Source organism: Orcinus orca, chromosome 17 (assembly GCF_937001465.1).
Source record: "Orcinus orca chromosome 17, mOrcOrc1.1, whole genome shotgun sequence".
NCBI classification, from domain to species: domain Eukaryota; kingdom Metazoa; phylum Chordata; class Mammalia; order Artiodactyla; family Delphinidae; genus Orcinus; species Orcinus orca.
The window spans coordinates 71,496,625-71,516,555 of NC_064575.1; the positions used below are offsets into that span (position 1 = coordinate 71,496,625).

General features: G+C 38.9%; 1 protein-coding gene across 6 annotated transcripts in view; it reads left to right on the plus strand.

Annotated features, from left to right (window-relative positions):
* TBC1D31 (TBC1 domain family member 31) overlaps positions 1–19,931 on the plus strand; it is a 61,732-nt gene that overhangs the window by 9,132 nt on the left and 32,669 nt on the right. For all 6 annotated transcript variants that reach the window (XM_033419866.2, XM_033419864.2, XM_033419865.2 and 3 more), the window contains 4 exons: positions 2,182–2,360; positions 9,872–10,023; positions 12,802–12,961; positions 15,567–15,767. In XM_033419866.2, coding sequence (XP_033275757.1) covers positions 2,182–2,360; positions 9,872–10,023; positions 12,802–12,961; positions 15,567–15,767 — 692 coding nt within the window. The remainder of the gene's footprint in view (positions 1–2,181; positions 2,361–9,871; positions 10,024–12,801; positions 12,962–15,566; positions 15,768–19,931) is intronic.

The following is a 19,931-nucleotide window of genomic DNA, read 5'->3' on the forward strand; positions in this document are numbered from 1 at the left end:
TTTCTATGCATATACCTTTTTTATACTCTAACAAATATATGATCATCCTATATATATTGTTTGGTGGAATCACGTCCTTACCTCATGAAAATTTTATATATTTAAGATCAGTACTCAGTAATCATACTCTCTAAATGTTTGTAATACCATAATTGTTTAGCCTTTTACCTATTGATGGACTTTAAACTGTTTCCAATTTTTGATATTACAAACACTGCTGTCACTGAAATTCTGGAAAACTAAGTCTTTAAACTCCTGTGTGATTGCTTTCCTTGGATTTTATCCATTCTCTCCTCCTCTCATCTTAGTTTTATCTTTTTATAGTGTCTTCTGTCTTATGGAAACCCCTCTTAACCAAGCCCCTTCCTCAGATACCGTCTCTACTTCCCCAACTACCGCCCTTTCTTTGCTGCCAAATCCTGCTTCTTCACAGCATCCATCGATGGCTTCTGACTCTTAGTCCCCAGGCTTCCAGGGGAAGCTTCCAAGACTTCTATCTCCATCCAGGCTTCCAAGACTTCTGTCTCCAAGGTCTTTAGTAACCTCCGATTGTGTAATTCCTCTTTATCCTTTTCATTTTGTTTCTCCATAGCTTTTAACACTTCGGGTTACTTTCTTAGTTTTCTGCTGTTACCTCTCTTGGTTCTACTTTTCCGACTCTTGCTTTTCTGGGTTCTTTTAGTGGTTCCTAGACTTTTGGGTATTTGACCCAATTAAAAAGAAAAAGTAGAGGAACCAACATAGGTAGTCAACTTTTAATTTTGCTGATTGACATTGGAAAAAAACAATATAACTTCATTTCATAAAACTAGGGATTTTTTTTTTTTTTTTTTGCGGTACGCAGGCCTCTCACTGTTGTGGTCTCTCCCGTTGCGGAGCACAGGCTCCGGATGCGCAGGCTTAGCGGCCATGGCTCACGGGCCCAGCCGCTGCGCGGCACGTGGGATCCTCCCGGACCACGGCACGAACCCGCGTCCCCTGCATCGGCAGGCGGACTCTCAACCACTGTGCCACCAGGGAAGCCCAACAAGGGATTTTTTTAAAAAACATAAAAACTTAGAAGGATACAATAGATTAAAAGGTAGTACTTTTTTTTTTTTTAAAGGTAGTACTTTAAATTTAGCTTTATGAAAAACTCATTACGTTATCCTTTTCTCATTTCACTGAAGGCCAGTGAAAAATTGAGCATTAAGTAATGCCAGACTTAAGACTGGCGTTTGGAAACCACTCCTCCCTTCCCAAGGGTTTATCTGTTCCTCTATCTTCAGTTTTGACCTACTTTGTGTCTTAATGTTTCCCAGATTTACATCTTGCTTTCTGACTGTTCTCCCCACCTCCATCTTTCTGGAGGAAAAAAATATGACCCTAAAAGTATACCATGCCTATTATAGAAAACTTAGAGACACAGAAAAACGTAAAGAGAAAGTAAAAATCACTGTAATTTTATTACCCATTGATAATTATTATGAAGAGTTTTTGGTGTTTTCTCTACCAGACTGTTTTCTCTGCTTGTGTGTCACACACACACACATACACACACCAAATCAATGTAAAAGATCAAATTTCTTACCTCTTCTCACACTGCCAAGTCTGTCCCTCCTTGTGTATTTATGTCAGGAAGTAGAATCACCACCTGCTTATGTAACTAAACCAGAGCCACTGGAGTCTCACCTCCTCTTTTGTCTCAACACATCCATTTAATCACTGAGTCCTTTGATATTTCTTTTGTAGCTCTTGAGTTTGTTCCTTTCTCCATTGCCGCGTTCTTAGTATAGACCCTCCTTATCTCCTGCCTGGGTTATTACAGCAACAGATAAACTAGTCATTTTGTAATCTCTTCCTCTTTCTAGTATATCCATCATATCTTCAAAGTGCTGTCTGAAACAGACCAGATATGGTATTCTTCTGCGTAAAACTATTTCAAGAGAAAGCCCAGACTCCATCACGTCACATTCAAGGCTGTTCTTAAACCCTCTTTCGGCCTCCTCTCCTCCAACCTCAGTGTTACACATGTTACTAACATGTCCTACGGTGCACTTCATCGACCAGCCACCGGCCTCCATTCTTTTTAGATGTTAACGGAGATGGAGGGACCTCATATAATCCCTAGCCATCAACTGAATCAGTTCTCGGATGAAATACAGGGTTTGACCTGTATATCTGTTTTCCTTTTTCCCACAGTCACCAAGCAGCTAGTTAGCTGGATGAGAGGACATGAATCGTCGGTGTTCTCGATCTCTGTGCACGCATCCGGGAGATACGCCATCACTACTTCTTCTGATACAGCACAGCTATGGGACTTGGATACCTTTCAAAGAAAAAGAAAGCTGAATATTCTCCAGTCTGTGGGTATACAAAAGGTCAGTGAAGGGGGACACATCTTGGTCTGTTGTGCTTCTCAGGCTAGTTTCTTGATCAGCAGAATATAGGTATTATAAGTAATGGTTCGCTTTGTCCCACTTAGCTATGCCTTCATAACTCAGCAACAAGCAAACCTTTTTTTTTTTTAATTATTATTATAGTGTGTAACTTCAACTTTAGTTAGGTGTTAGTTTTTACTTAGCTGGTTGATTTCGTTTTATTTCTTAACCCAATTATGAAAAATTTCAAATATATAGCAGATTTTATATATATACAAGAATTTCACAGTGAACACATGTACACCCATGGTCTAGATCCTACTATACTATACTGTACTTACATGTTAGTAAACTATATGATGGATCTATCCATCTTTCTGTTCCTCTGTTTATTAACTCATCTTTTTTCTTTTTATGCATTTTTTTTTTTTTTTTTTTTTTTTTTTTTTTTTTTTTTTTGCTGTACGCGGGCCTCTCACTGTTGTGGCCTCTCCCGTTGCGGAGCACGCAACGGCTCACAGATAATATATAACAATAATAAATAATATTATTTATTTATTAAATAATATTTAATAAATAAGCAGGCTCCGGACGCACAGGCTCAGCGGCCATGGCTCACGGGCCCAGCCGCTCTGCGGCATGTGGGATCTTCCCGGACCAGGGCACAAACCCGTGTGCCCTGCATCGGCAGGCGGACTCTCAACCACTGCACCACCAGGGAAGCCCTTTTTCTTTGCATTTTAAAGTAAATTGCAGACATCAGCGCTTGCCCATCCATGCTTTAAGCCTGCATTTAATTAACTACATTTAATTGGGTTCAGTATTTGTTGATGTAAAATTTGTGTATAATGCACAAATCTTTAAGTATTCATTTATTAAGTTTCGGCAAATACATAACACTTTTGTAACATGTGCAGACCTATTATTACCATCATCCCAGGAAGTTACATTATATCCCTTCCCAGGTAAGGATCCTCTGATGTTTTTCCACCGTAGGTTAGTTTTTTCTGTTCTAAAATTTCACATAAGTAGAGCTGGTCAGTAATGGTATGTGTAAAAGCTTTTCTCATTCAGCATCATGTTTTTGAGATTCATCCATGCTGTTGTATGTATCAGTAGTTTGTTCCTTTTATTGCTGATCAGTATTCCATTGTACACATATATCACTTTTTAAAAAATTCATTTCTTTTGCTTTTAAGGTTTTCTTTTTTTCTTCTATTTGATTAGCTAAATGCTATTTTCAGAATTGTCTGCATCTCCCATTTAATTATTTTGCTTCAGGTTATATTATACATGCAGTATTGCTTTAGTTTCTTGGTTATTAACATGAACAGCTAGTGCATGTCAACCAAAAATTAATTTTGTAGTCTCCACGGAAATCTCAGAGATCTTAATAATTTAAAAAAGATAAAAGCTATAGCCAGATTACTCATCAGGTATTTAGGCCAAATGCCTTGGTAGGTCTTTTATTCTTTAACTTAAATTCTAAGGTAGAGAACATTGAAAGTTGAACCCACAGTGGAAACAGTCATGAAACAATGACATAAAAACCATCTGTTCTTTTCACCATGAAATTAGAATTAGTATACATGGAATAGTTGCCAATTTTAGCCTTGCCTTGGTCGTTCAGACATTTTAGTTTAAAGAATAGGATTCCAAATGTTTGTGATAAGAGAATAAAATTAAATGTAGTAAATGTGAATACAGTATGCAGTATACATTTAAGTATACTCTAAAATAATAGAACATCATAGTCTATAAGTTACCAGCAAACTTTTCCTCGAAACACCAGCTAGTAAACATTTTTGCTTTTGCTGGCCAAGAGCAAAATTGAGGATATTATGTGTGTACTTACATAACCATCTGAAATGAAATAATTTTAAAATGTAAAAGCCATTCTCTCCTGCACCATACAAGGACTGGAGATGAGTCAGGTGGTTGTCACTCCTGGCTTATTCTGTTGAAAACAGGAAATAGTTATAAACTAATCTTAAAGTAAAAGTTTTATTCTTATCAAATTTTTATTACACCTGTAGTTTTATTGCAGTTTCTGCTTTTATACTTTATTTTTTTATATAAATTTATTTATTTATTTTTGGCTGTGCTGGGTCTTTGTTGCTGCGAGTGAGGGCTACTCTTTCATTGTGGTGCACAGGCTTCTCATTGTGATGGCTTCTCTTGTTGTGGAGCACGGGCTCTAGGCAAGCAGGCTTCAATAGTTGTGGCATGCGGGCTCAGTAGTTGTGGTACACGGGCTTAGTTGCTCTGCGGCATGTGAGATCTTCCTGGACTAGGGATCGAACCCATGTCTCCTGCATTGGCAGGTGGATTCTTAACCACTGTGCCACCAGGGAAGTCCCTGATTTTATATTTTAAATAAAAGTTTTGTGATTTTTTTTTTCCCTTGATGACACGTGGTGACACATGATTCTATGGGTTTCATTTTATGATGGCTCTTTTAACCTAAAATGGTCTCCTACCTTTCTCTTTTTTTCCCATAACATGAATTTTTCTTTTTTTTTTTTTTTTGAGAGACCAGGCCAGTTAGTTGTGTTGGAAAATGCCCCACATTCTGGATTTGTCTGTTTCCTCATTATGTCATTTAACTGGTTCTCTCACCTGTGTTTGTTGTAAACTTGAATTTAGGTCTAAAGTCTTGAGTAGATTCACGTTAAACATTTTTGACAAGCTGTTTACCTTGTGTGTAAGATGAAAATAGTAATCGTGCTTACCTCAGGGTTAGTTTCTGGACTGAATGTGATAATCTATGCAAAGCACTTAGCACGATGCTTGTTTATAGAAGTGCTTAGTACAAGTTAGCTGCAGCTGCTATTTCTAGATTGTCATTAATGTTATTATTTATTATTGTTATCTATTATCTAGCTTTATTATGAGATTATCTCAGTGCAATTACATATCTTCTTAAAAAGCTATAAGGGAAATGTATTCTTTTTCTTTTGAACTATATTAAATAGATGCACAATCCCTTATTAGCAACTCAAAAACCCAGATGTTTTTTAATAACTCATTTTGTGGCAAAATCTGATTGGAATTCATCTAGCAGCAAAATCTGAACTAAATTGACATGAGGCTGAAATATTAGTACGTTTGAGTATGGAGTGTTGCTCCAGGTCACTGGGGGCTCTACATAATATTACAGAACAGGCATTGTATTACCGTTCTCAAATTGGAAGTAATTCTGAATTCTGGAACACATCTGTCCCTAAAGGTTTCAGATAAGGAACTACAGACCTTTGATTTCAAAATGTTTTTAGAGAACTTACCACTCCATCCTCTTTCCACTGATTTTTGTACCCAGCAATAGCGGTAATTAACACTAATAGTAATAGATACCAATTGTTGAGTCCTTACTATGTACTTAACACTTTGTTTTGTTATTTTTAAGCTTAAATAATCCTAAAAGGTAGATACTATTATTCTCATTTTACAATTGGGGAAACTGCACTTCAGAAAGTGTCACATAGTTTATGAAAGAGCTGCAGTTTTGAACCGAAGCTTGTTTCACTCTGAAGTCATTCCGTTACGCCATACTGCCTCTCAGGCAGACCAATTACATTTCTTCAAATTAGGAAATTTTGATTCTTTTTTTGATACTTGGAGGTAAGATATTTAGCTCTTTAGTTAAAGATTTTGGAACAAATCCTGAGATTTCTAATTACTGTCGTTCAGTATGTATCTGAAAAGGTTTTGTGATGGGTATCAGAAAACATTAAATAGTGTGTTACCGAGCTTACTCAGTCTCTGTATACAATGGGCGCTCACTAAATTTTTGCTGAATTGTACATTTGACCTTAACTTTCTGTTATTACTATCCTGAACTCTTTAAACTTTGGAAAGGACTCACATACCTCTCAAAAGTGAATTGGGAAGGCCAGGATTTTCATATTTTGTAAGGAAAAACTGCAGCCAACCCTCCAAAGAGTATATTTTGTTACTGCTTTTGAAGTTTCTTCTAAGCATTTTATGTTTGTCAGGAGATGACACTATATTAATAATGACATGATTCATTAGGAACAATTTTATAATCATTGAAATCTGGCAATTAAAATCACAAATCTAGTAATGAATAATCATGTTGGCAACAATCTGTCACAGCTGTGCCTCAAAATAGCAGCTGATGTTCATTAACTTTTAAGCTTTTGCTTCTCCCAGTAGGAATAAACTTTATTACTTTTCTAGAAAAATATTGCTAATTATAATAAAAATTTCAAGTCACTTTTTTTTTTTTTTTTTTTTTGCGGTACGTGGGCCTCTCACTGTTGTGGCCTCTCCCGCTGCGGAGCACAGGCTCCGGACGCGCAGGCTCAGCGGCCATGGCTCACGGGCCCAGCCGCTCCACGGCACGTGGGACCCTCCCAGACCGGGGCACGAACCCGTGTCCCCTGCATCGGCAGGCGGACTCCCAACCACTGCGCCACCAGGGAAGCCCCCTCAAGTCACTTTTTTTGACATCAGATTTGAAACAGTGTTTTAGGGCATTCATTATAGATTATAATGTATTCACTGCAGATTCTTTCTGTATGAGCTTCATATTACAAATCTTCTTAACATAATGAAACTGGCAAAAGACCTACCAGATTGTCTTTGACAGAGTGAGCTCAGGACAGAAGTGAGGAGGAGTTGGGTCAGGCAAGGGCATCAGCACCTGATGTAGCTGAGTTACCATTTTTTATTGTCTTATTAGCTTTAGTCCTTAGTAGAGTGTTCTAATTAACCAGTATGTTCCATAGTATATTTTATATGTGTGTATGTATGTATTTTTAGCACTATTATCAAAAAACAGATACTAGTATATATGTGTAATAGATATATAAATATATATATATTTACAATTCCCTAAAATTCTTATAGTAATGTCGTTAACTATTAGAATCATTTCCTAATAGGCTGGGTGACAATAACAGAAGTTCGTTGCAAGGCTACGGTATTTCACATAGATGCCTTATTGACCCGTTATTTTTGTAACACTGGGGAAAGCCATGGTAGATGCAGTGTTCATGCTGCTTTTCCCCAGGACAGCTCTCTCTCATTACTGTGATGACGGTTATATCCAGATTCTGAATACTCAGAGACGCTCCAGTCCAGTGCTATAGACACTGAACACTTCATCCCCGAGGAATGTAGCACTCCCTCTGACACCAGTAAAATTGTGAAGGTGTGTGATAGATCAGGGGTCGGAATAAGAGGTAACAAATCCTTAAAGGTGCCCTGCCTCCTCTGTGAGTCCCTGCCCCTCTCTCTTGCCAACACAGAAAGTCACATATTTTAAAAATAATAAAGCTGGGGCTTCCCTGGTGGCGCAGTGGTTGAGAGTCTGCCTGTCGATGCAGGGGACACGGGTTTGTGCCCCGGTCCGGGAGGATCCCACGTGCCGCAGAGCGGCTGGGCCCGTGAGCCGTGGCCACTGAGCCTGTGCGTCCGGAGCCTGTGCTCCGCAGCGGGAGAGGCCACACCAGCGAGAGGCCTGCGTACCGCAAAAAAAATAATAATAATAATAAAGCTTGTAAAGACACACCAGTAGAAGCAACAAGATACGTTCAAATGTAAAGTGTTACAATAAGCTATAACGCAGTTAAGGCTGGTCTGGATGGGAAAGAATAAATACCTGGAACTCAGCACTAACTGTTAAAGATGGACATACATATACTGTACAACTCAGAAAAGGGTTCTTTCATTCATTTATTTAACAAATACTGTTGAGCACCTTTACTACATTCCTGTCATTGTGCTCAGCACTGACTACACAAAAATAAACAAAATAGACAAGATGTCTGCCCTCTCAGAAACCAACCAAGGGTCTTCATCCCAAGGCAGCTGTGAAGGATGACACCTTTCGCTCAATTTTGTCCACAGTGTATGGGGTCCCATGCATAGAGTCCCTGGGTCGATTTCCTGTGGGCAGACATATGTATAAAGAAATTATAATTATTCTGTAATTCAAAAGAGGAGTGATGGGCTTCCCTGGTGGCTCAGTGGTTGAGAATCTGCCTGCCAATGCAGGGGACACAGGTTCGAGCCCTGGTCTGGGAAGATCCCACATGCCGCGGAGCAACTAGGCCCGTGAGCCACAACTACTGAGCCTGCGCTCAGCAACAAGAGAGGCCGCGATAGTGAGAGGCCTGCCCACCGCAATGAAGAGTGGCCCCCGCTTGCCACAACTGGAGAAAGCCCTCGCACAGAAACGAAGACCCAACACAGCCATAAATAAATAAATATATATATATATATATAAAAAGAGGAGTGAAATATAAGACCAAAGCTATATTGAGGAAAAAATAAGGGAAAAAAAGAATAAATAGCTAGAGCTCTAACTAATGATCAAACCGTGTGAAATGTCTCAAGCTGTTTCTGGGGTGTTATTGGATTGGCCAGAAAGTTCATTTGGTTAATGAATATGTTGTTCAATAAAGTTCTTGGTGAAAATGAAAAATGTGTCTTTTATTTTTACTTAAAACCAAAAGAACTTTTTGGCCAACCCAGTATTTTGAGAGGATAGGTAGGAATATTTGTCCTTAAGACACTGAATTTTTTTCATTTTCTTTCCTTCTTTGCTTCCTTTCCTACCTCACTTTGTGTGTTTTACACAAATGACACATAAAATTATATTTGAGGCCATTGAAACTCTTATGAGAAAATATTGGTCAACTTTAATAAAAATTTTATATTATCAAAAGTAAGCATTGCTTACTGCTTATGCAATAGAAAAATAGAAATTAGAATAAAATGGTATTTTCAACTTCACTACCAATTTCAGTCTCATCTGTCCATTAAATAAATTGAATCTAATAAAATATCATGTATTTGTTTTCAACTTTTTACTTTTACAAATAATGCTTAGCAAACATTTATACACATTTATCTTAAAGCATTTTGCTGATTTTTTCCCCAAAGGATTAACTCTTAGAAGCAGATTGACTAGTTCAGAAGAGAGAGATTTTTAAGGTAGTTGAGCTGTTAGACAGTATCTTTAACCAGTTTTTACTATCAGCAGCAGTGTATGACAGTGCCTTTATCTATACTTTCACCAACATTTAATATTTTTTAACACTTATCTGTAGTTAGTACTCAATATAGCATTTATATTAGTATATACCTTATAAATATAATATGTATGTTAATATATGTATAGTTTGTGTATATGTATGTGTGTGCATTATTTTAAAATAAATTTGATACACATAACATGGTATCTTATTTTCATTTGAATCTTTTATAAGGTTAAATATTTTAAATTGTTACCTAGTATTTTATGAATAGCCTAGTCATTATAGTCACCTGTTTTTTGTTTAAAGGAGTTTACCTTTTCTTTTTAGTTTATAATAGTATGTAAAAATATCAGTTTTCTCCCCTGTCATATGTTGTAAATGTATTTTTCTCCATTTTAAGAAAAAATAATTTTAAGACAGAAAAACTAACTACTTGTAAATTTTGAATTTAAAGAGGACTGTATGATCCTTATATGAACAATAACTTTTTTTCTTCCTCTTTAGGTTTTCTTTCTACCACTAACTAATACCATCCTGAGTTGTTTTAAAGATAATTCCATCTTCGCCTGGGAATGTGATACTCTTGTTTGCAAATATCAATTACCAGCTCCACCCGAAAGCTCTAGTATATTATACAAAGTGTTTGCTGTGACCAGGTAATGTCCTCTTTAAGACACTAAGGATTTTTATGAAATTTAACTTCCAGGGAAATTTTATAAATTTTCATTCAGTATTTTATTGTCCTATAAGCAAAAGTTTCCTTCAAACTTAGATATGATCTAAGATATGGTAATAAGTTTTTTACTTATTGTGGAAAATGTACACAAAAATATAAAAGTACATGAAATCTCAAGGCTAGCACTCTCGTTAGCTATAATAAGCGTTAACTAATAGCCACTCCTACTTTGTCTATTACTCTACCTACCATTTCTCTACTGCACTGTCATAAAGCAAAGCCCAAGTGTATCATTTCATGCGTAAGTATTTCAGCGTGTATCTCTAAAGGATAGGACCCTTTTTGAAACATAACCATGGTACTATCATCAGACTTTTAAAAATTCATAATATAATATCATATATCTAGTTATTCATATTTCCCTGATTTGTCTAATAATTATTTTTTATGGTTGGTTTGTTCAAGTCAGGAGCAAAATAAGGTTCACATATTGCCTCGGTTGGTATATCTCTCTTCTTATATTTTCCTTGCAGTTTATTTGTTAAAGAACTGGTCATTTGTCCTGTAGTTTTCTACATTCTGGATTTTGCTCTTTGCATCCCGGTGATGCTGTTTAATATGATCTTCTCTCGTCTATATTTACTATAAGCTGGTTACACCTATATTTCCTATAAATTGGAGGCTAGATCTTGATCTGGTTTGTAGACATTGTAGGCGGTTTGTGTACCTTCATCAAGAGGAGCACAGAACTCTTTCTTTTGTGATATTAGTGGCCATTGATGATCATTACCTAGATATCGTGTGTTGCATTGGGGGTTAGCAAATGGTGCTATTCTGACTCTGTCTTTCCTTCTCCCTTATTAACCAAAACCTTCTATAGAAAGAAACTTCCTCTCATCAACTATACACCATAAAAATTAAAAAAAAAAAAAAAGGAAGAAACTGCCTCTCAACTCTTTGGTTACTTTACTGTACAGTTTGTAAAGGAAAGGCAGGATAAATGCTGGATTTCTTCCTATTTTAAAAAAAAATTTTTTTTCACCAAACTAATGGATTGATTTTTTGGCATCTTCAAAGGTGGCCGATGAAGTTTTTTGTCTTTAATCTTTGTAAGCTCATGGACTTAAACACAGTTGACATGATTTGACCCATTGAAGTTATTATTCTTAGTGATGCTCCAGTTCTCTCATCTTTGACCAGTGGGATCCTCTCCAGGTCGGCTTTGAACGAACCCTTTTGATACAACCCCGGTTGTCTGTGATAGTTCTCATTCTCTCTGGTCCAACAAGATGTTCCAGTCTTATCTTGTGTATTTCCTGTCCCAAAATGGAATCAGCCATTTCTCTAAAGGGTGTGGGTTTATTTTTGTGAGAAATGATACATTGACACTTAATCTGGGTGCTAGGTTCTCACTGTGGGTGGGTTGGTCATTGTTTCCAGATATTAATGGATGTTATTTCCTCTCTTTCTCTCACCCTCTTCTTCTGAGTTATCAGTAAATCCCATCAACTCTACAAATGGTATCTTGAATTGGTCTACTTTCCTTTGTCCATTGCTACAGCTATTACCCCAGTCCAAACTATCGTAGTCTTTTTCAGGCTACTGTAATAGCTCCCTTATTTGGTCTCCCTGTTTTCAGTCTCATTTCCTAAAGTCAGTGTCTACAAAGCAGATAGAGTGGTCTTCTCAAATCATTAAGTCAGATCATGTCATTTCCCTATTGAACTCCCGTAAAAGACTTTCCACTGCTCTTAGAAAATCCAACTCCCTGCCATGTCCCTGAGATCTTTTGTCCTCTGGTCTAGGCCTCCCTCTCTTTTCTCATCTTATTTCCTCTTACTGTGTTGCAGCCACACTTGAGTGTGGCTTCTCTTTGTTATTTACACCTATCTCAACATTTTTCTTCTGGCCAGTCAGGAGTACTGACCAGCGTGGAATTCTTTCTTCAAGTCACCCTGTGACTGGCCCATTCACATCATTTATGTAGTAGATCTTCCTCCTTTGCCAGCTCTGTAACATTACCTCGTTTTAGAGTTCTTTAAAGAACTTAACAGCTGATATCAAGTTCATTTATTTGTTTCTTTACCTTCCTCTAGACTGAAAATCCCCTGAGAGCAGGGATCTTACCTGTCTTCTTGTTCACCACTGTGTCCCTGGCACCTGGAGTGAAACCTAGCTTATAGTAGACACTTTATAATCCTTTGTGAATGAATGAGCATCAGCCTTGCAAATCAATCCAGCTTATTCTTTCTGTACCTTTTAAACATAAAGTAGCTTTCTTTGGCAGGAAAAAAGTTTGGGCTTTTTGGTTTTTCATATAGCAGTGCTGTTATCAGTTCAGTACAGTCGTATGTGAAATACAGAAAGTTGGTTAGTAGTAAGTGTCTTTGAGATTATGCTATAAAATATAAATGTTGCTCAGAAACTCCCAGTCATCAAACAGATATTTGTTAAGCTGGTATCTTAGCACAATAGGTAAAAAAAAAAAAAAAAAAAATCTCCTGTAAACCTGAGTTTTCCTATATGGTAGCCACTGGATACCTGGGACTATTTAAATTAATAAAAATTAAATAAAATCAAGAATTAATTTCCTCAGAAACGCTAGCCACATTTTAGTTCTCAATAATCACATGTGGCTAGTAGTGACTACATTGGACAGCATAGATACAGAACATTTCTCTCATCATATTGGATCAGATTGGACAGTGCTGCTATAAATAATTCATCTAGTCTTACTTTCTCACCTTTTTAAATACAGAGATGGCCAAATCCTGGCTGCTGGGGGCAAATCGAACCATCTTCATTTGTGGTGCTTGGAAGCCAAACAAGTATTTAGAATTATCCAGATGCCCACCAAAGTTCGAGCCATTCGCCACCTAGAATTTCTTCCTGATAGTTTTGATGCTGGTTCTAATCAGGTTAGTAACGTAAATGTTAGTAAAGTTGTACTTGTTTGGAAAGATCGTTATCAATTTCCGCACTATGTTAGTTCTCTTTAACTTGTAGCCTGATTGTTCCAAGGTTTTGAAACTGCTGATAACTTGTAAAGAGTCTAAAACTGAAAAAATGGAAAACTCTTAGGTTCCGTATATTACTGATAACTTGCCCTTTTTCTAAAATCGGTATACTTTGTGTCATACTTTATGGTTTACAGGGTGATTAAGCATGCTGTTTTTCTATTGGATCCTTAAAGAATTCATTGAGTGTAGGCAGGGAAGGTATTCTCACCATTATACAGACTGTGACGCTGAAGCTTAGAAACACACAGTGACTTGTCAACACTCCTTTAATTATAAGGATTAAAGGTAGGACTAGAGCTGAAATGGTCTCACTTTGTTACGCTGTGTTCTGTCTACCATAGCTGGCTGCCTCAATCCTATGAGACGTCTGCTCTTTCTATCTCGCCGTCGTTTACACCGCGCCCCCCCCGCCACACGCCTTTTTTCTCTCTAATAGTCGAGTAGTTGAACCTTCACTTTCTTGTTTTAAATTACCTTGGGTGTTGCGCATTAGCAAATTGTGTGTGCATGTGTGTGTGTTGTGTATTTGTGTATAATATATGCGCGTATCGTATCTATTTTAAGTTTTTTGAGTAGATGATGCTTTCACATGGTTGAAAACATAAAACAATATAAAAAGGCATAAAGTGAAGTCTTACTCTTTTCTCCCATTTGCCCAGTTATTCACTCTCCTTAACCCACTGCTGTTGTATAATCTTATGTTTTTCCCATTTTTTTTACCTTGTGTTTTCCTAACTTAGTTTACCTTGACGATTTTTCTGTATCAGTACAGAACTTCGTTCTTTTTTACAGGTGTATAGGTTATTATCACCAGTCCTTTATTATTGGGCACGTAACCTGTCTTCAGTCCTCTTCTGTTACAAACGGTGCTGCGCTGAATAACATTTTTGTTTGTTTTTTGTTTTTGTAATTTGTGTTTTGGCCGAGCCACGCAGCATGTGGGTTCTTAGTTCCCCAACCAGGGATCGAACCCGTGCCCCCTGCAGTGGAAGCACTGGAAGCACGGAGTCTTAACCACTGGACCGCCAGGGATGTCCCTTTTTTTTTAATACACATAACTTCTGCACATGTCATTTTATACATCCTGTCTGTAGGATAAAATCCCAGAGTTAAAATAGTTGTACCAGGGTTAGGTGCATCTGTAATTTTGATAGATCTTGCCAAATTGCCTTCCAGAGAGGTTGCGTCAACTGTGAATAAGAGGGTTTCCTACCATCTGACCCAGAGAAGAACATGCTGTTTATTTATTTACTTTTTATTTTTCTTAATAAATTTGTTTACTTATGGCTGCGTTGGGTCTTCATTGCTGTGCGTGGGCTTTCTCTAGTTGTAGTGAACAGGGGCTACTCTTTGTTGTGGTGCACGGGCTTCTCATTGCAGTGGCTTCTCTTGTTGTGGAGCACAGGCTGTAGGTACGCGGGCTTCAGTAGTTGTGGCACATGGGCTCAGTAGTTGTGGCTCACAGGCCTAGTTGCTCCGCAGCATGTGGGATCCCGGACCGGGGCTTGAACCCGTGTCTCCTGCATTGGCAGGCGGATTCTTAACCACTGCGCCACCAGGGAAGCCCCAGAACATGCTTTCTAGGTTGTCACATTCAAACTGCCTCCAACCACCTCTAGACTATGTCTTTCATGTAACGGGGGACATCAGCGTTTCACGAGATCACGTGGTGGCCCTGGGGAAAAGAACCTGTATGTGGACAAGGCAGCAGAGGGGTTTATTGTTTCATGTGTTGAAGCTTTTTTAGTATGTGTTTTTAAGTTCTAAGTTGTATGAGTTACAGCTAATTTTTTTTCCCCTTGAAAGACTAGCTTCCCTCCGACCCGCAGCCCGACTGCCCTTGCAGCTCGCAGACCTTCCCTCTCCACAGCCCAAATGCTAGTTACAACCGTGGGAGTCACAAGTTTGTGTGGGGCAGCAGGACAGGTGTTAGCTCTGGTCAGGCTGGGGCTGGAGAAGAGAAACAAGCCCTCCACCTTCCTTGCTTCTGGCGGCCAGTGTGCAGTTAAGGTGAAGGACTGCCATCATCTGTACTCCTCTGGAGGGATTGGTGGAGATGCGCCTGCCCGTGGGGAGGGCTGATTCTTAGGTGACCTTTCTGTAGTGTCCCAGGATGGGCTCCTTACTGGTTCTGGGTAGAGCCAGGCTTATCTGGACCTGAACAGGGCGAATCTACATGAGCCGTAATTAGGGATTTTAAAATAAAATACATGACGGCTCTCTGCGAGGATAATCTCCTCTGACTGTCCTCCCTCCCCAACCAAAGAAAAGAAAACATATGTAAATACACACGTGTGTATGTGTGTAGTTTGACTTGCAGACATCTGACTTGTTTTAATTGAGGTATAATTGACATAGAACATTGTATTAGTTTTGGGTGTACAACATGATGATTCAGTATTTGGATACATTGTGAAATGATCAGCGTAAGTCCAGTTAACATCTGAGACTTGACTCTTAAATGTGTTTTAGGAACTCATATGTTGTTTCCCTCTACTCTTAGGTTCTTGGAGTGCTCTGTCAGGATGGCATTATGAGATTTGTTAATATACAGACTTGTAAACTTCTCTTTGAAATTGGGAGCCTTGACGAAGGAATTAGTTCATCAGCAATTAGCCCCCATGGACGGTACATTGCATCTATTATGGAAAATGGAAGTCTGAACATATATTCAGTTCAGATTTTAACAAAAGAAATAAATAAGGTATGTTATCAAGTAAACAATATCTTTTTTTCTTTTAAGGTTTAAATGCTGTATCATCGAAAATAAAAACTCCGCGTTACAAGCTTCTAACTCCTCGCACCTTATCCATTTTCCTGGGTACGGTTTCTGCTCTTACCCCCAAAGCCACATCTCCAGATTTTTCTCACCCATGCTGCATCCCTAAATTGCTGTCTTCACAAAAGGCATCTGTTTGGAGTCCTTGTCCCATTCAGGGTGCCCCTCTGATCTGCTTCCCAAAAGAGGTCTTCAGTTCCAGTCTCTTCATTTCTGTCCCTTTCTTCCCATTGTTGTAGGCTAGACACCTTGGAGCACTATGTCTGTTTCTATTCCTGTACTTCGCAGATCTAGTCAACACTAAGTCCTGCGGTCCTTGAATCTGAGGTGCCTCTGTATGTGCCGCCTGTTCTATCTCCATGTTGGCCATCCCCGTGCTGCTGCTCACTTGCTGCTCTCGAATAACAGCAACTTAAACAAATATACCAAAACCCAGAGCCCTCAGTGCCCGCTCCTGCCCGTCAGTCATCTTTTATGGTTTTTTTTTAATTCTTTTTTTATTCTTTTGCTTTTCTCCATCATCTTTTATATAACATTTTTCTTTTTTAAAATTTATTTATTTATTTTTGGCTGCATCGGGTCTTTGTTGCTGTGTGCAGGCTTTCTCTAGTTGTGGCTAAAGCTAGTAGTAGCTGAGGCTACTCTTCGTTGCGGTGCGCGGGCTTCTCATCGCGGTGGCTTCTCTTTGTTGCGGAGCATGGGCTCTAGACCGCAGGCTCAGTGGTCATGGCGCGTGGGCTTAGTTGCTCTGCGGCATGTGAGATCTTCCCAGACCAGGGCTCGAACCTGTGCCCCCTGCATTGGCAGACAGATTCTTAACCACTGCGCCACCAGGGAAGTCCCAATGTAACAGTTTTCTAAAATAATACTTTCATCATCGTTTCTAAAATAATGCTATCTTAGTGGCTTCCTTCCTTTTGCCTGTTGCATTGAGTCCACACTCCTCTGCCTGGCTCTCCAAGTCCTCTCTAATCTTGTCGTCTCTCCCTAATGTGTTTCCTCATACTTTCAGCTTCCCTCGTCCCCCGTAGACACCGTGCTCATTTCTACGTCTGTTATTACACTACTCACCTCATCTAAAATATACTTCCCACTTCTCTTATGGTTATCTAAAACTCCCCCAGCTCGTTGTCAAGTCCAGTTCTGTGGGATCCTTTCCAGGTCTGGAATTGTATCACAGTAGCCCTGAGAGGGACTTCGGTGATCACCTAGTCTAACCATTTCGTCTTACAGGGGGAGCAGCTCATGCCCCAACCTAATGACACAGCTAGTCCTTAGCAGGCCCAAGTGTTCTATTCTTAATATGATAATCTTGTTGCCATGTACTCGCTCCTTTTTACCTTTTTCTTTTCCAATTAGATAGATAAGAAGTTCTTATTACAGAGCAAAATCAAGATACAGATAAGCAAATAGGTCAGCAAGTCTCACCATTCTTAGATGATGTTGAAATGTATGCCTACTCAGTCTTTTGCTCTGTGTGTGTAAATGTATACAGTCTACGTGATTCACGGATTCTATAGTTGTGAGTTTGTCTGTTGGTGAAAATTTATCTGCAACTCTAAAATCAGTCCTCACCGCATATTTACAGACATTTGCATGTGCAGAGCAGCAAGAAATTGGAGTTGCCTTCATGCAGGTTCCCCCCCGAGGTCAGACAGAGCAGCACTCGGCCTTATTTCAGCTCTCCATGGGAACAAGTGTCCTTCTCGTGGTCTATTTAGTGCCACATGTTTCACATTCTTGTGATTTTTGTTGGTGACTTTGCTGTTTAAAATGTCCCCCAACCACAGTGTTGACGTGCTGTCTGGTATCCTAAGCACAAGAGGGCTGGGAGGTGTCTCAGGGAGAACATATGTGCGTTAGATAAGCTTCATTCAGGAATGAGCTACAGTGCTGTTGGCATGAGTTCAGTGCTAATGAATCAACACTGTACAGTCAATGAGCGTCTTTATTTATTTTTATTTATTTATTTTTGGCAGCATTGGGTCTTTGTTGCTGCACGTGGGCTTTCTCTAGTTGCGGTGAGCGGGGGCTACTCTTCATTGCGGTGCATGGGCTTCTCATTGCGGTGGCTTCTCTTGGTGCGGAGCACGGGCTCTAGGCACGCGGACTTCAGTAGTTGTGGCTCACGGGCTCTAGAGCACAGGCTCAGTAGTTGTGGCACACGGGCTTAGTTGCTCCGCGGCATGTGGGATCTTCCCCGACCAGGGCTCGAACCTGTGTCCCCTGCATTGGCAGGCGGATTCTTAACCACTGCGCCACCAGGGAAGCCCCACATTATTCATTCTTAATGAGAGTTGTTAGCCTAGCTGAATTTTGTAAGAGCTAGATCAATGTTGTTAATAGAAACAAAGATCTGAGAAAAACCAAGGTAAGCATGAGTCATTGGCTTTCTCTCTGTTATTTGTTAAGCAAGTTGAGGTCATATTGACCGGAAAAGCTAGCTTATAACAGAAGAAGGATAATTTTTTTTTTTTTTTGGACACATTACCAGCACCACCAGTGCTATTCCAGGCCTACAAAATGCTCAGGTTTATGCAAAACTTATTACCCGTGTCTCATTCCTTCAAGTCCTATTTTCTTGCCATTGGAGAATTTCTGGTATTGTGCTAATAATAAGTAAGCTAATTCCTATTTCTCTGTTGAAGTTTTAACACTCCTAAGGTGTGGCAATTCAGGTCATATCTCAGGCTCCAACTTCTGGGAGATTCCTTCATGGAAGAACCATGAAAAATGTGGCACTAGAATAAATATTACAATAAAGATACAGAAGAATGGACTGAGGTTAGAAGATAGTTCAGGGATATTAAAGATGGGCAATATTCAGAAATCAGACCACTATTAATTACATTTCATAGGTAAAGAATTAAATCATAGAGTAAGTGGTCATTGTACTTTATTTTGGTCAGAGTTATTGTTATTATATTTTGTATTATCCTGTACTCTTTCTAGATGTGAATAAATACCAATGTACCCTAGAAAAACACTATTAAAAAACCCTTACAGATGCAGTTAAAACTTCAAATACTTTTCAAAATAATTTTAAAACAAATAAAAATGCAATATCAATGCCATGTATACTACCTGCTCTATACATTTTACAGTGTTATGTGTCGTACATACTGCAGTTGAAAATAGGGAATATTTTCTTGGTCTCCTATAATAGGCTGCAGGTTTCAAAAGCAGAAGTCCCGAACTTTTGAAGGCAACGTGAGAAAAATCTCTGTTTGAAACCTCAAAGTAGTCTTTTTATAGTCTGTTATTTAAAAGGAGTCAAGATGTTTGCTTTGTTCTGTTTGTTTCTTTGGGGACGAAGGGGGAGGAGGTCAGAAAAGTTTGTTTTCTGCTTCAGAGAGCTTTCCCAAAGAGTGGCGATTCATTTCCATCGTACGTCATCATGGAAGCCCACTGTTCTGGCTTTCATGACAGCTTGAATTCAGGGTGATGTGTGTAATATTTGTCTTTCTGAATCTAATATGTTCATTTGGACATTTGGGGTATATTGTGTTCTTATTCTCATATGCAAGGAATTGGCACTTTGGCTTCAAGAAAAATTATTTAAAAATCACAAATCCACCTTGTCTTTGATCTGGATCTGGGCTAATTACTAAGGGAACATTCAGCAGTAATGGTCTCAAACCTTTAAAACACCCTGTGAAAGTCCTTTTACTTGAATCATACTTAGAACTCAGAAAGCCGGAGCTATTTTATCTGCTTATTTTCTTTGAACAATGAAGATCTTTTTATTTCAAAGAGAGTGTTATTCACAGAGAAAATGTCTTAGTGAATCATTTTACCTTAAGTAAATTGAAGTTGTTGGGGGCTTATTTTCCTGTTTGATGAGCCCCATAAAAACGAGGGGTTGGCATCTAAGTCGTGCTTTCTGCCCTGCCTCTGAAGCTGTTGATGCAGTCAGGGACTGACAGCCATCTCCATGTAGATTAGAAAATGTAACCAAGGACAAGGCAGGGGTCCCGTGCTTTCAGAGGAAAGTCATGTGACAGTTTCCCTCAAAGAAATTTCACCTGAGCCCAAAGAATGTTAGGGTGCTTCTCTCAGCATTCTAGAGGGCCCTGTGTGTAACTGGGC